The sequence below is a fragment of the Crocuta crocuta genome, unplaced genomic scaffold, assembly GCF_008692635.1.
Source record: "Crocuta crocuta isolate KB4526 unplaced genomic scaffold, BGI_CrCroc_1.0 scaffold348, whole genome shotgun sequence".
NCBI lineage: Eukaryota > Metazoa > Chordata > Mammalia > Carnivora > Hyaenidae > Crocuta > Crocuta crocuta.
Window position 1 is genome coordinate 1,079,106 of NW_027529573.1, and position 15,988 is coordinate 1,095,093.

The window sequence follows — 15,988 nt, forward strand, 5'->3', positions numbered from 1 at the left end:
CCCCGCAGCCCCCCCCCCCGGCTCCTTCAGGAACCAGCTGGTCACTCGAGAAGGGAATGAACTCTACCACTGTGTCATCTACCTGGCCCCAGGGGACTACCACTGCTTCCACTCTCCCACTGACTGGACTGTTTCCCACCGGCGCCACTTCCCAGGTTGGCCAGAGCCTTGTGCTTTTTGGTGTTAAGGGACCGGGTCTCCACATTTGGGGTGCTGAGGCACAGAGGTGACTGCTTTAGTCTGGTTGGGTGTGGGCAGGAGGGTGCAGCCTGGGGTCTAGCTTGTTCTGCATGTGGAAAGATATGGGTGGACATAGAACTCTGGGAGGCTCATCGTCCTGCTGGGTGGGGAATAGCAATGTTCCTGCCCCCCACAGGCTCCCTGATGTCTGTGAACCCTGGCATGGCCCGCTGGATCAAAGAGCTCTTCTGCCACAATGAGCGGGTAGTCCTCACTGGGGACTGGAAACATGGCTTCTTCTCTCTGACTGCTGTGGGGGCCACCAATGTGGGCTCTATACGCATCTACTTTGACCGGGTAAGCAGAGCCAGGTCCAAGGACTGGGCCACTGGAGTCCCCCTGCCTCCTCTTCCATGCAGCCAGATTTGTTGGGACTATCAGTTCTAGATGGGCCCCCTGCTAGGCCTTGCTTTGCTGAGCTGCTGCTCTGAAGAGGGGCTGGATCCTGGGCTCCTGCTCTGCCAGCCCCCACCCCAGATGTGCTGCCACTTGCTCATCTGGAGGTGGTTAGAGAAGGAGGGGTTTAACCTCCCAGCCCGCACTTTGCTTCTGCTGGGAACTCAACAGGAACATTGAGCTCAGGGTGGGGTGTGCTGCTCGGAGGCTTAGTATGTGAGGGGGCTGCCTTTCTTGATGTCAGCTTGTGACTGCCCTTCACCCATCCTGGAGAAGAGTTGGGTCTAATTCCTCCATGTTACCCTGGGTCCCAGTTCACAGCTGGTATTGGGCCCATCAAGTCACTATCCCCAGCTCCTTTTCCAATCTGGGTTGGGGACAGGCAGCAGAGGTGTGTTCCAAGTCCAGGAGCAGACTCCACATGCTGTGCCCTTGGCCTCCTGCAGGACCTGCACACAAACAGCCCACGCTACAGCAAGGGCTCCTACAACGACTTCAGCTTTGTGACGCACACCAACAAGGAGGGCATCCCCATGCGCAAGGGCGAGCACCTGGGCGAGTTCAACCTGGGCTCTACCATCGTGCTCATCTTCGAGGCCCCCAAGGACTTCAACTTTAAGCTGAAAGCTGGACAGAAGATTCGGTTTGGGGAGGCTCTAGGCTCCCTCTAGAGCTTCCTTCCTGGTGGTGGCTACTGAGGGAACTTTTTCAAACAGGAGGGTCTTTTAGAGGGGAGCCTCCGTGGCTGGTCAGGGAGGGGACAGTCTCAGGGCTGTGGGGTCTGACCAGGCGGGACCTGGGTGACTAGTTTCTGCTGTCCCAGAGGTGTAGATGAGGTCAGAGCCCCTGTTGACCCTGGACCTATGTGGGCCCCTCTTCCCACTCTAAAGAGAAAACCTGTAGGCCAAGATGATCTCAAATTCCCTTTTGGAGGTTTTTTTTTAATCTACTGTATAAACTGGAGACCCTAGGTCTCCCGGCTGGGTGTTCAGTTGGTCTTGATTTCTGTTGTAAGACAGAAGTGGTTATGTATCCCCATCACTGCTTTCTGGCCTTCCCCTCTGCCTCCCCTGCACTGACTGGGCTGTGCTGCCCTCAGAGCAGGGCCACGTGGCCTTTAACACAACTGCTTTCTGTTCCCAATTCACCCCACCCTGCTCGTATGGGAAAAGCTGTCTCTCTGCACTTATGGCTGAACGCATCATCCTTGACTCCGCCAGCATCTTCTGAGGGGGTCTGATGGCATGGCGCTTAGCAGGCCCCAGTGAGTGACCTGCCAGAGCTGGCAAGTCCTCTTTCTGGTAAGCAAGACCAGTTACTGAATCCCCTGAATGGTGTCCAAAGTGAATGGACAGGTGACCTAAGGGGGCCAGGGTAGAGCCTGTCTCCCCCTCATATCCAGACCTACATAAAACATGGTTAGTTGCTGCTGTTGATTCAGGGGCTTGTGTTGAAGGCAGAGGAACGGGTCTGTGCCTACCACACCTGTCCCCAGGTTACAGGTACACAGTCCTTAGGGAGCCACTGACAGTGGGACCAGGGTTCAGGTTTCCTGGGGACGCTGTGAATTTCTCCTGCAGGAGAAGCCATTTGAACTCTTTCAACTGTATCAGTAGCACAGTATTTTTGTATGAAAAGTGGGAGACTTCTGAACAGTAATTCATGTAATTGCAACATTTTGAAATAAAAAATAAAACTCATTGCAGCTTTGTGTTGTTTCTGGTGGTGGGCTGAGGCCTCCCTGGGGCAGTGACTAGCACAGAGCCTGCCGCAGGGCCTGGATGCGGGTGATGCAGGCACAAATGGGTTGGCGTCGGGCCTGGAGCTCAGAGGCCAGCTGCTGGATCTGCAGCTCCACCTGGGGGAACAGGGGAGGCTGCACTGAGACAAAGTACAGCCGAGGGCGCTATCCCCGGACCACCTGGGGCCTCACCTCCTGCAGTTCTTTTTGCACCTGCTGTTCTGCTTCCTGGTCCTCAGGTGCGGGCTCCTCCTGGCTCAGTTCCAGCCACTGGCGCAGGCTTCTGGCTTGCCGCTGGTAGGACCTGAGGGAGTGAGACACCTGCTGCCAGCCTGGCCAGGCCCTTGGCGGCACCTCCAGCTGGGGAAGCAGCACATCTGTTAACTGCTGGTGGGGGTGGGGAGGATTGTTCTGTTCCTTTGCCAGCTTCCACCACCAGCTCAGCAAGCACCTCAGGTAGGCCCTGGTAGAACCCCTCCCCGTCCCTCTTCCTGGGTGCAGGGGACGCAGGCTCTGGACCCAGACCACAGACAAGACAAGCCCTCTACACACAGGCCTGTCTTTTCTGCACCTTCATCGGGCATGGTCACTGGGTGGATCACTGGCCTTGCACTTACGTTGAAAGTTGTACTCCACTTTATCCTCTGTCCCACAGGTGAGGCAGACCTGAGCTGGACTGAGGGATAAAGGTGCCACCTGTGGGGGGGTGGGGGGGTGGGCACAGGCAAAACACCCCAAGCACCCTGTCAGCCACTTCTGGGGACACGGTTGCGGTTTTTCTGGTTCTTACGAGAGATTCTGCTTCATGGTCTGGTAGTCCTGCAGTTGCTGCTGGATGCCCTCAAGCTCGGCCTCCAGGTCACTATGGCCCATGGTGACAGGAGAAGGAGCTTGATCTTGACCATCCTCCCGGCTATGCCAAGGCTGGATGGAGGGATCCTGGGCACTGGGAGAGTCCTGAGCACTCACGGTATGGACAGGCCTCAGGCACACACCTGTGCGTGCAGAGCCTGGCCTGGGACCAGTGCCCATGAAGTCCCCAGGAAGCAGCAGGCGGGGGTGGGGGACACTGGCTGCAGAGGGAGAGGCCTGGGGCACAAGCCCGGGGGTGATGGGCTGTGTAGATGCCTGTAAAGGGAGGACAGATGAGCAGAGAAGCTGGAAAGGAAGGCTGGGGAGGGGCACCCAGGCTGCCCACTGCAGGGATGTGGGGAGGTGAGGCCACAGGACTTGACCTGGCCAGCTCACTTAGTATGGCCCTGGCCCTACCCCTTCAGGACCTGATAGAAGGGAGGACATCCCACAAACAGCTCAGGGAACACCCTACATCTGTGCAGGCCAGTCCCGCCCCTTTCCCAGAGCCTGGCTTGTCACCTCCCCAAGCAGCTGTCTTACCCCGCCCCCCTTGCTCTGAGCAGGGGTCCTGCACTTCAGTGAGAAAAGTGGTCAAAGGCAACTATCCTTGTCAAACCACACACCTACAACCTTCCATTTCTTTCTGGTGATGATTGACCAGCTCTCTTCGGGCACCAATTCTTGGGGTGTCCCGACCCTGCTACCATCTCCATTACTAAGCACTGGTGCCTTCTCTACCACCTGGCTGTCCCTGCTCAGGCTCTTCACTTGGATGTCACATGCCCAGAGGGAGCCTCTGCCCCTTTCCTCCCAAGTGACCTCTTTAGGTCCCAGGGGTTTACCCTTCAAACTACGTGGACTGAGTTTTGCCCTCCAGCCCTGACCTCCTCCCTGAAGGCCACACTCAATCTTGTTGCTTTATATCAGACTTGACAGGTTCAAGATAAACTCTTCAGGCTTTATTCCAAATGGGCTCCCCACCCATTTCCCTCTTTCAGTAAAAGAACTCATTATTCCTGGAGTTACTCAAGCTAGGAACCCAGGAGCCATCCTGGATTCCTTCCTCACCCTTATCAAACCCATCAGAGCATCAGAGCAGGTCCTGCCTAGTCTGCCACCCACGATGGGCTCTGCCCACGGCCACCACTTGATCCTAGCTCCCAGCACCTTCCGCTGGGCCACAGGATCACAGCAGCCAACAGGCCCCACCATTTCCTACTTTCCTTAAAATCCAGTCATTTCCCCAGGGCCTGCAGGACCCTTGATGATCTGCAGTGTCTTCATCTATGTTTGGAGCACTTTGGTCTCCATCTCTTGCATAGAAGCTTCACAAGTGGGGGCCTCAGTGGCCTTTCCATACTGTGTCCCTAAGACAGGGGCACCTACACTTGGTGAATGTATGAGTGGCCCCACTGCATCCTGAGCTGGCAGTGCTCTGGTAGCAGTGAGTACAGCTTCAACTACAGCACTGAGTGCATGAGGAAGAGCACTGAAGGCCAGACTAAAGAATGAGACCCCAGGGGACCAGGAGGACTTACCCTGGCAGGCGCTTCCACCGCACATGGCATGAAGGAGGAAGGGGGCAGCAGTTCTGGGCCCATATTCAATGTGAGGGGTGACTTTACGCCAGGGTGACTTGGTAGGGCCCTGGACTGGGGGCTGCCCGGGACCAGTGCTGTCCAGGCCTCTGGCAGGAAAGGCCTCATCAGAGAAGGGCCCTCTGACTGGGCCACACCTGGGTTGCACTCCCACGGTGCCTCAGGCCTATGCAGAGGGAGGGCAGGAGGTGGTCAGACCACGGTACCCTCCTGAGGAGCAGGAAGGAAGGGGGGCCACTCATCCTAGGACCATACAACATACCCTGGTCTCCCAAGGGCGTGACACCCCAGGGGCCCCTGGCTCTGCACGGGCTCCAGCAGGAAATGTGGGCATCGAGGCTGCTTTCTTGCCAAGCGGGCAGCATTGCTGGAAAGAAACACAGGCCTGTTCCTCTAGGCTGCCTGGGGTACCCAGGCCGACCCCTCCAATTTTACAGGGAGACTGAGGACCAGAGAAAGAGAGGGTCTTGCCCAAGGTTAGCAGGTGAACCAGAAGTGGTCCTGGGCCATATATAGTACTTCCAGTAATTCCAATGAAGTTGAGTCTGACAATGTGGGGATGCCTCACCTACATCATCTCACTTGGCCTCTACAGCAACCCGGTGCTCCTCCCACATTAGAGTGGGAGCAGGCCTATCAGGGCTGGTGGGAAGGGAGGCAGAGCAGACAGGTCCAGGCCAGTGCCCTACCCCACTGGTGACCTCTCTGCCAGGCTCAGGTAGTTGGAGGTTACTTCAAGCCAGTGTGCGGAGATGGGCCAGGTCACAAACAGTGGAGTTTCCAAGAGGAAGACCGTTTCTCAGCTATATGTGGAGAAGCAGGAAGACTGGCAGGTCTTGGGGGCATGAGAGCAGGATTGCCCTATAGCCTCTTCCTTTTCCTAAAACTACTTCAGTTGGGGCCGGATGGGAATGGGAGGGATGGGACAGAATTCTGCCAGAGAGAGGGGTCCAAGCAGCTTAGCCATGACTTCCTTCTGTACAGTCCAAGCCTCTGCCCCAGGCAGGAAGAAAGGAAGACGAGACAAGGGATGAGCTACTCACAGTTCTAGGAGTTGGGGGTCTCCAGCAGCCAGGGTCAGGCTGAGAAGAGCTCCCCGTGACTGAGGATCTCGTGGCCTCTTGGTCTCCAGGGCAGCATCCCCAGCTCCAGCAGCAACACAGGTGGAAAGGGGACTGTTAAATGTCACTCTCCTGCTGGGTATGGTGGATGTTGGGGGCTGAGGCTCCCTGCCCTGGCCCAGAACCTTCTGCTTCCACAGCATGGCACAGCGATGGACCACACGGTGGAGACTGTGGGCCGCCTGCAACAGGCCTCTCTGGTCAGGTCATGCCTGGTCCTGCCCATTCCCCAAGAGAAGGGGTGAGGGACCTGGGACTCACCTGCACCTGCTGCTGAGTATGCAGCTGCTGCCGGAAGGCCTTCATGCTGGCTGCAAACCGTAAGAGGCGTATGGCACCCTCCTGAAGGAGCTGCTGGTGGTAGGCCTGAACAGCTCGCTCCAGTCGCGCCTTCTTTCTCCTCCTTTCCAGCACTAAGCCCAGCCATGCAGCCCACACCTCCAGGGAAAGGAGATGAGGCCCAGTTCACCTTGCTTACCTTCCACTGAGGCATGGCCCTCTCCTGGAGAGGCAGGGGCAGTGGAGTGTGGAGCCCCCCTTACCTTTGCTTGTAGTGAGAAGGACCAGAACCACAAGGCCCGGGCTGTGCCCCGCTGTTCCTGCCTCCTGTTCGCCAGCTATGGGTCAAAAAGAGCCTTCAAGGTGGCTGCCCTGACCACAGCGTCCTGGTCACTCTGAGACCCTTTTCTTGCTGCCCTCCCTCCACTAGGAAGGGCCCAGTGCTGGTGGGCCAAGGAGTGATCCTCTGGCAAGAACGAAGGCAAAGAGCTCCTGGGGAAGGAAGCAGCTTGGGGCGGTGTGCTGGGCTCACCAGACACCTTGCACATGAAGGTTTGCTGAGCATGATGCAATCCTGCCTGGTGTTTTATCAAATCATTGGCGAAGATGTAAAATACATTTCATATTAATTTTTGGGCTATTACCCTGAAGTATTTTCTAATGTGACACTGTAGAAGTTGGGCCCCGAAGTGACTAGGCTTGTACAGGTCACAGGTGGAAGGAAGTGCCAGTCCTGGGAAATGACTAGGGTTGGGGGAGCCCTGGGATGAGGGTGGAATTAAAAATGTTAAATATGGGGGCACCTGGCTGGCTCCAGTCAGTGGAGTGTGTGACTCTTTAATTTTTTAATGTTTATCAATATTTTTTTTTGAGAGAGACAGAGTGCAAGTGGGAGAGGGGCAGAGAGAGACACACACACACACACACACACAAACTGAAGCAGGCTCTAGGCTCTGAACTGTCAGCACAGAGCCTAATGCAGGGCTTGAACTCACGAAATGTTAGATCAAGACCTGAGCCAAAGTTGAATGCTTGACCAACTGAGCCACCCAGGCACCTTGGAGCATGCAACTCTTGACTTCAGAGTTGTGAGTTCAAGCCCCACACTGGGTGTACAGATTACTTAAATTAAAAAAAATAATAATTAAAACTAATTTGACAATAAACTATTAAAAAAAAAAACCACAAAAAAAAAAATAATAATTAAAAAGTTAAACATGAACTCGGGAAGCAATGGGAAGGGGAAGGGGCTTTTTGCTGGCTCCTACCTGTTGTTTCCATTGCTGGAAACAGGCCTGGCTAAGAGTCTGGGCCAAGAGCTGGGCACCCCGCCTCTGCAGCAGCTGGGAAGAGAGCAGACAAAAGCAGTCAGGGCCTTGTATTTCAACCACCTGGGTGCAACCACAAGGTGAGCGGCTCTAGGCCCAAGCAAATTGTCCTCCCATCCCCAGGAGTCGTCTTGGAAGAAGCCAAAGGCCTCATGTACCAGGCAGGGGTGTCTAGGGGACTCTGGAGGTCTCTCAGCTCTGATACTTCATGGTTCAGAATGAACCAGATTTCTCTGCTGGGCCATCTTCTGCCTGGGGGAACCCGACCCTGAGGCTGGCTTCCCACAGCCTTCCCAGACAGGCTCCAGTAGTCTTGGGCCTACAGGACCCCAACTATCCAGCACTCCATGACTGGTGGTCATGGGTTCTACAGGAAGGCCCTCCTCTTCCCCAGTTGGTGGTTTCCCAGCCTGGAGAGCCCTCTGTACAGCGGCACTTGGGGAGCTGCCTCCTGCCTCACCTGCTTCCTGACACAGCCCAAATGGTACACCTTCCACCGGGCCATGGCCTGTAGCAGCAGCCGCCGGTGGTGATTCCTAGCTGCCCTCTCGAGCTGGGCTCTCTGCTGGGCTGCCCTCTGGCCTTGGTCCCGCCAGCGCCGAAACCAGGTCCTGAGACAGCCTAAGGCAGATCTGAGTCAGAGTGTGCTCTTTTGGAGGTTTTCTACAAGTCTGCAATGGTGGAAGTTCAGAGAGTGGAAAAGGTCGTGTGGGGGTACGATGGGGTGTCAGGTGCACTTTGTAAAACCTTCACATGTGGATGGTGGCCACTCTGTGAGGACGGCTCTGACCACCTTCAGTAGCTGTGAGCACCCTGGGGGCCGGAACAGGTCTGTTGTTTACTGCTGTGCCCCCCGAGGGCCTACCAGAGCCACCAGCCTATACACAGCAGCCACGTGTCTACAGCGCCTGTACAGAGCACCCTCAGGATGCTGCTGGGAGCATGGATAAGACCCTTGCCTCAGTTTGAGGGAGTGGGGTGCCATGGTTCGATTTTGCCAGGGAGGAGACTGAGGCTCAGAGAGTCCAGGCAGCTCAAGCCAGGCCAAAAGGAGGCACAGTGTCTGCCGGACCATGTCCTCTGACTCTCTGGGCACTGCAGGCAGGCAGAGGCTACATACTGTATTTTATGTCACCAGATTCTCTCTTGAGGGAGAAAGCATTTTCTTCTGTCTTTTGTTCTTATTTTTTTATTTTAGGTTTTTCCCTTCTCTTAGGCCCTGAGAGAAGTTTCTTTTAGAGACAACAGGAAAGTCTTGGTACCAGGGAACTGATGCCAAGATGGGGTGGGGACTTGCTGGAGAGAGCAGAGAAGGAGGATTCACACGCCTGGAAGTAAGCATTAGTACTAAGTGCTGATAACTTGCTGGGTACTGTTTCAAGTGTGCCTATTGTGTCTCACTGGATCCAAATGACCACCCCAAGAGGCAGGCACTATTACCCCTATTTTACAGATGGAGAAACTGAGGCTCCAAGAGGACTTGCCGAAGTCACACAGCCAGCATCTGACCCTGCCTGTACTAGGCACTCTGGAATATGTTTTATAATGCCTTGCCCTGAGTTCATCCTCCCCCAGCACTCGGCCCCATCCTTGGGCTGCCAAGGTGTGCCTGAGACCCGAGGCCTTAACTAAGCCCAGAAATGGTTCCACAGGTACTGAGTGTGCATCTGTGGTTTGCTGAGAGCACAGTGTCCTGTCACATGGTCTCCCAAATCCTTTGTACCACCTGTAATGATTGGTCCCACGCAGGGCCCACCACGTGGTGCCACTCTCTTCTACGGAAAGCTGCCTGCCCCTCAGTCCTGTGGAGAGAAGCAGCTTAAGGCTTCACCCTGTGCCTGTCACCTCTAATACCCACCACGGCCACCAGGGCCGGGTGTGGACGCCTGACACACTGGCAAGGCCTCTGCAGTGCTTGATGCCAAAGCTCTGTCCAAACAGAGGCCAAGGGATGAGCTGAACCCCTCAGCTTCTTTCTTGGGAGTGGACTGGAAACACAGCACTGCTTTCTGGAGTGAGGGGCAGCATGAGGACACAGAGAAGCACATTGGGGGTGGAGCAAGTGAGGGATGTTTGACCCCAGGGTTCTACCCAGAGGAAAGCAGAGATCTGTGTTTATCAACACAAATACGACAGTCAGAACCCAACCAAAGTTGCTCAATTTTTGTCCTGGAGCAAACTAACAACATGATCTGTTTTCCCTATGGTCTGATTTAAACCATTTCCATTTGTTTTCACTTCCAGTTGTATCTTCATTTACTCTAACCACTGGCTGTCCCCTCAGAGTGCTGGATACCCCACTTCAGGGACATGGGTCTCAGTTTCTTTGCATCTCATCTCTGCTCCTGTCTGGACCATATACCCCAGGCTTTTTTTAGCAGGTAGTCAGACTACTCAAGGCCACTACCCCCTAAACATACAAGGAAGCAGGACCCTATGTAATCAGACTGACCTGAGAAGTAGCCAGCCCCTGGAAGGACTTTCCCATCAAAACCACCCCACCCTTGACCCCTTTTTAAGAATTAGATTTTGGGGTACCTAGGTGGCTCAGTCGGTTAAGCATCTGACTCTTGATTTCAGCTCAGGTCAGGATCTCGTGGTTTGTGAGTCTGGGTCCTGCATCAAGCTCTTTGCTAACACATCGGAGCTTGCTTGGGATTCTATCTCTTCCTCTGCCCCTCCTCCCAACACACACACACTCTCTCTCTCAAAAATAAACATTAAAAAAAAAAAAATGAACACAAAGTATTTGGCAACTGGTTGGGAACAGAATGCTATGATGTACTGTTTGAACAGTTAACCCCTCCCATATTCATCTTCATCCTGGAACCTCAGAGTTGATGTTATTTAGCAAGGGGGTCAGCGCAATTTACTGACTCCATCCTGGAGTAGAGTGGACCTCTTGATCCAGTAGGACAGGTATCCTTCTAAGAAGAGACACAGACACAGGGAAGAGAGCCTTGCGTCCACAGAGGTTGAGGCTGGAGTAACGAGTCTATAAGCTACAAACACCAAGGACCGCTGGGGCTGTCAGAAGCTGGAAGAGGCCACGAAGGACTTTCCCCTCCAGCCTTCACAGGAATCATGGCCCTGCCAACACCCTTATTTCGGACTGGACCTCCAGAATGCAGAGAGAACAATCTTCTGCTGTTTTACACGTCCTAGTCTAAAGTACTTTGTTATTTTAGCAACAGGAAACTCACACACAGAAGAATATAAAGACTGAGGGGAAACAAATGGAACAGAAGACAGTTCTGTGTTCTTCACAGTCCTCTCCCTAGCTTCCAGGAACTCTGCTTACCCTTATCCAACACCTTTTGGACCTCCTTAATGGCACAGTCCTCCTGCTGTCGGTAGTATATCTGCACTGATGCAGCCTCCCGCCACTGGACCAGGACCTAAGGGGCAGATGAAGTGCAGAGACATGATCGTGGCACATCCTGACTTCCCAGGACACCCGATCTGTGTTGGCAGCTCCTCACAGAACAAGCCCAGGTGTGGACACAGCACACACGTACATTCTGTGAAACACCAGCCAGCCACATAGATCACAGGCAATGACCAAGCCCCCAGTACCCACAGGAAGCCCAGTATCTCAGGTGATGGGACTGTTCTATAGAAGAACTTAAATTTTCTATGTGCCATCAGGTAAAATGACCCAAGTCATTATGTGGGTTTTTGTTCTATTATTACTTGTTAAGCAAAACTATATGTTATATGCATGCAAGCTTTTTTTTAAGTTAAAAAATTTTTTTAAGTTACTTATCTTGAGAGAGAGAGCAAGTGAGTGCACAAGTGGGGGAGGAGCAGAGAGAGATGGAGAGAAAGAGAATCCCAAGCAGGCTCTGCACTGTCAGCACAGAACTTGATATGGGGCTTGAACCAAAATCAAGAGTCAGATGCTTAACCAACTGAGCCACTCAGGTGCCCCTGCATGCAAGTCTTTCACACTGATTGAGACACACATAAAATCACACTAATGGAACACTTTACAAAGAAGTAAAGCAGCCAGGGGACACTGGCTGTCCAGGCATAAACTCCATTCTGCGCAAAAAGGCCTTCTCCCTTCTGAGCCCTGAAGCAGAGTCCTGACTCTCCTTCCAGGGCTGGCCTTGGAGGTTTTCTGACAACAGAACAGGCCTTGACTTTATGTCACTCTTCCTCATCCTCGGGAGGCTTCAGCATTGTCAGGACCAGTATCAGTTCCCCCCAACCCCCGGCCTTCCAGCAGGTGAACCATTGCTGTTCCGGGCTCCTGGGAAATTGCTTTTTTCTAAAACATCCCCAAGTCTAGGGACCACTTCTGTCATTCTCCCCTGTTCTGTAACATGCCTTTTTCCTACAGCTGCATCCTGGCATGCCCTCTCTCCTCTAGCACATGGGAAAGGCCCCACACATGGCATTTGGGAGCCACTTCTCACTGATGATGAACAACAATCTCACATTCCTGGGGTGCCCTATGCTTTCCAGAAAGCTCTGCAACCACAAAACCAGCCCACAATGAGGAGTGAGCAACCTCTTCTGACAAATAGAAGCACGCTTAGTTTGTCCCAGTGGAAAATTCCATGTGTAGGAAATACTGGTTCTGGTAAGAACCAGTTTGCTCAATGTTTTTGTTTTAATGGATATTGGTTCATAATTCAGTAAAAAAAAGTTAATAAATAAAACCCAAGTAAATGCTCACATGGTTGTTAATGTATGTGTAGAGGAGGGTGAGTTAGCCTGTTTCTCAGGTTCCACGTTCAGTGCAAATCTTTGGTGCCACCCCCTTGCAGAAGCATGGTCCCAAACCCTTCTGGGTGACCAGCTGGTCTCCTCATGCCTCACCTTGGAACACAAGGTCCGCCTATAGTGAGCACTTGCTTGGTAGGTTTTCTTTGCTTCAATCACACGGGCCACGGTGTTCTCTCTCCAACGATGGAACATGCTCCTGTAGGAACACAGGCCAGGGAGATGAGGGTGACACCAGTGTGGAGAGACAGTGCAAGGTTTCCATGAATCATTTCTGGTTCTTCAGCTCATTCCTCAATCAAGGTACAAGGTACAAGGTTAAGTCCACAAGACCCACCACTGACAGGCAGCCTGGAATACGATGTGCTAAACAAATCCAGAGGAAAGAAAAGAAAGAGCAGAATGAGGGAGGTCTGCTGGAAAGCAGTTGAGTGTAGGGTCTGGTTTATCAAGAGCTGGAGGATGGGCTCATGATGGAGCTAGAGCTGAGAGAGCAGGTGACAATAGGGTGTGAGGGATGCCTCTGGAATCAGTGAAAGGCCTGGAGGACCAAGCAGGAAGGCAGGTGAGAGGGGGCTGAGGTGAAGGAAGCCACTGCAGCTCTGGAGCAGGAGGTGCTTAATCTTGCAGGGGAGGGAGCAGTGTTGAGAGGAATAAGGCAAGTGGGAGCTCTTGCAGATGTCCAGGTGACAGCTGCCTCCTCAAGGCTACATTCTGCACACAGCAGGGCTTCGAGACAGGAGATGAACCAACGAACGGGGTGTTTGCTGTGGAAATGCCAAAGCCATGCTGTGAGCAGCTGGCCTGGCTCTGGAGTCTGTCCCCGTTCCTCGGGCTGGGCCCAGAGATGCCGAGACTCACCATAGCAGCTGCCTCTTGTGCTGGCTCTCCCTGGCCGCCACCTCCTGTAGGATGCTTTGCACCTGCCTCTGGTAAGTCTGTGGGAGACCAAGAGGACTAGAAGTCAGTGGTGGGCCCACACCACTCCCTATGGCCAGGCAGGCCTCACAGGTGCTGTGATGCCCAGAGCACTCACCACAGATGGGGGCAGAGGCCAAGAGCCCAGGATCCCAAGGCCAGAAGAGTGCCCAGACAACCGGGAGAGAATGGTCTTGCTAAATCCTCACCTAATGACGTCAAGCCACTGGACTCCCGGACAAGAGGCCACTTGGACGGTAAGGCTGGTACCCCCAACACCAATTGTTTTTACTTTGCTGAGCGAGGTTAAAAGAGCTCAGCCCTGTGGACATAAGACCCACAGTCGAGGGACCTTGCTCTGTGTGAGGCTTGTGGAATTACTTGCTCTGGGAGTGGCAGGGAGAACAAGGAAGGGAAGCGAAGACTCCAGCATCCCCTGCCCTCCCGCCACAAGGGGAGGAGGGACGTTGAGGAAAGCAGCAGCCCCTACCCCCCAGGCGTACAGCGCCCTGTGCATCAAGGTGTGCTGGTGATGCAGGCTGGCACGCGTCAGCTCCCGCCGCTCGGAACCACGCAGGGCCAGGCACTGTGGACAGAAGGGAGGGCCAGGGGCCCAGAGATGGCTCAGCTGTGCCTGTGTCTTACAGCCAGCTTGGGTACTCAGCCCCAAGTCCTCATTTCTGAATAGATATCTCTTAGAGGCTTTGTGAGGATCAGGTGGGGCAAGTGCCTGACTCGAGGTAAATGCTCAGGCAATGGTGATGGTCTAAATACTTTTTACCCTGACTAGGATGCCTGTAGATGGTTAGACCAGGAATTTTATGTTCAGTGGGTTCAAGCAAGAATCTAAAAGAATTTTAGGGACTTTGAGCCAATCACCTCACAAAACCAGGTTAGTGCCTGCTCCTCTGCTGCCTGGCCTCTCCCCCATACTCAGTGGCAGGTGGCTGCCAAGAGGCCACAGAGAAACCATATGTCCGCTCTGAGTCATGCTAACACATAGCTTTGCCTAGCCACAACCACATGCGGGGCGTCTGTGCCAAAGCCTTACCTCCCTCCACCTGTTCCAGGCCCAGTGGAGGAGCCGTGCAGAGTGGAATTCTGCAGCCAGCATTAGACCCATTGTCCTATGGGGAAGGTTGGAATCAGCACGGCAGTCTGGACCTGGCCAGGGCCCTCTTGATAGGTACCCCTTATAGTTCCCGGCCCCTACCTAGTGGTTCTTAAATTGGGGGAGAGGGGGATCAAGACCTCTGAAGACCTGCCAAAGGATGTGGGCTCTCCTGTCAGGAAAGTGAGCACCTCATCAAACTTTTGCAAACAGGGGCATCTGGGTGGCTCAGTGGGTTAAGCGGTCGACTTTGGCTCAGGTCATGATCTCACGGTTCGTGGGAGCCAGCTCAGAGCCTGGAGCTTGTTTCAGATTCTTTGTCTCCCTTTCTCTCTGACCCTCCCTTGCTCATGCTCTTTCTCTCAGAAATAAATAAAACATTAAAAAATTTTTAAAAAAAGTAAATGTACACATAGACACACACACACACACATGCATGCATACACATTAAAAAAAAAAAACTTTTGCAAACAACTAAAGTGCTCAAGTACCACTCAAGCGCATTCATGTGCAGGCAACTTAGGAGGAGGTTAAATGTGGCCAAAATTTGAGAGTGGGGGAGATCCTCACAGCACAAATTGGGTGCAGAAAGGCATCAAAGCAGAACAGTGTCTGCAGTATCCATGTGGGCTGTCTGCCCTGGCTCTAACCACATGGCTTGGTAAAAACTGCCACAGCCTGCTCCCAGGCCACAGCTGCTGGTCCTGGGGGGGTCAGCTATCCTGAAACGGGCTCATCACTCTACTCCCTGGCTACGGTCACTTTGAATGGGCCCCTACCAGTGAGCAGGATGCATCCAATGGATACGACCTCAGATCAATGGAGTAGGTCTCTCCCTAGTTGAGTTCCTGAGGCTGGGAGCTCCATGAGGTACCCTAGGATCCTTTCACTACAGCCCTGGTTTTGCATAGACTGTATCAGGTAGGATTTCTGGAACTTAAAACCAGAGTCTAGGCTAATAAGCAAGACCCTCTGATGGGCACTCAGAGCTGATTGATGGGCACTCAGAGCTGATGGTCTAGGCCAGCAACGGTCCCTCACTCTGTTCTGAGCCCTCGGGCACTCTCCCTCCAGATGGAAAAAGCCTTCCTGAGCCGTCTGTGGTGGTGGTAGGCACAGGCCACTGCTTGCTGCTGCCGCTCCTGGTGACATCTTGCTGCCCGCTGGTGCCACGTGGACCAGGACCTTCGCAGAAGCTCCTGCTCTGAATGAAGGATGGCCTGGGGCAGGACAGCAGGGAGAGAACAGAGTGGGTCAAGTAGCAGGGAGTACAGGAGCCAAGAAGAATCTACAGGCCAAAGACATGGGCCTTAACAAGCTGCACTGGCCCAGAAGCCACATATAAACTCCACTGACAAAGTCAATAGGCACCCTATTCCCTGCCCTGTCTCATGAGTCCTGGTCATAGGCAGGACACCCCTCAGTATGGGTCTGGGTTCCAGGCAACATCCAGAGCAGAAGAGGCAGTGAGTGTAAAGGCTTGAAGCAGGTCCGGCCTCCTCAGAGATGGCCACTTACCATTCTCTCTGTCAGGTGGTCTTCCCGATGCTGAAACATCTTCTGCCACCAAATAGCAAATACTTGCCTCTCCAACGTCTCCCTGAAGAAAAAAAAAAAAAAAAAAGAAAATATATCATAATAACAGACTTAAAATAAAACAAAGCAACTAC

General features: G+C 53.5%; 2 protein-coding genes across 9 annotated transcripts in view; one reads left to right on the forward strand and one right to left on the reverse strand.

Moving 5' to 3' along the window:
• PISD (phosphatidylserine decarboxylase) overlaps nt 1–2,336 on the forward strand; it is a 35,878-nt gene extending 33,542 nt beyond the window's left edge. For both annotated transcript variants that reach the window (XM_077761557.1, XM_077761558.1), the window contains 3 exons: nt 9–155; nt 377–537; nt 1,083–2,336. In XM_077761557.1, coding sequence (XP_077617683.1) covers nt 9–155; nt 377–537; nt 1,083–1,307 — 533 coding nt within the window. In that variant the 3' untranslated portion in view covers nt 1,308–2,336. The remainder of the gene's footprint in view (nt 1–8; nt 156–376; nt 538–1,082) is intronic.
• SFI1 (SFI1 centrin binding protein) overlaps nt 2,283–15,988 on the reverse strand; it is a 101,756-nt gene continuing 88,050 nt past the window's right edge. For 4 of the 7 annotated variants that reach the window (XM_077761555.1, XM_077761550.1, XM_077761551.1 and 1 more), the window contains 17 exons: nt 15,837–15,918; nt 15,360–15,538; nt 14,259–14,334; nt 13,698–13,793; nt 13,151–13,227; nt 12,386–12,488; nt 10,860–10,956; nt 8,019–8,179; nt 7,499–7,573; nt 6,494–6,568; nt 6,213–6,389; nt 5,874–6,133; nt 5,093–5,197; nt 4,771–4,996; nt 3,168–3,505; nt 2,570–2,681; nt 2,283–2,494 (listed from right to left, as the gene is read on the reverse strand). In XM_077761555.1, the coding sequence (XP_077617681.1) occupies nt 2,390–2,494; nt 2,570–2,681; nt 3,168–3,505; nt 4,771–4,996; nt 5,093–5,197; nt 5,874–6,133; nt 6,213–6,389; nt 6,494–6,568; nt 7,499–7,573; nt 8,019–8,179; nt 10,860–10,956; nt 12,386–12,488; nt 13,151–13,227; nt 13,698–13,793; nt 14,259–14,334; nt 15,360–15,538; nt 15,837–15,918 (2,344 nt within the window). In that variant the 3' untranslated portion in view covers nt 2,283–2,389. Of the gene's footprint in view, nt 2,495–2,569; nt 2,682–2,994; nt 3,074–3,167; nt 3,506–4,770; nt 4,997–5,092; nt 5,198–5,873; nt 6,134–6,212; nt 6,390–6,493; nt 6,569–7,498; nt 7,574–8,018; nt 8,180–10,859; nt 10,957–12,385; nt 12,489–13,150; nt 13,228–13,697; nt 13,794–14,258; nt 14,335–15,359; nt 15,539–15,836; nt 15,919–15,988 lie in introns of all 7 variants that reach the window. The other 3 variants (XM_077761553.1, XM_077761554.1, XM_077761552.1) reach the window with 3 other exon arrangements.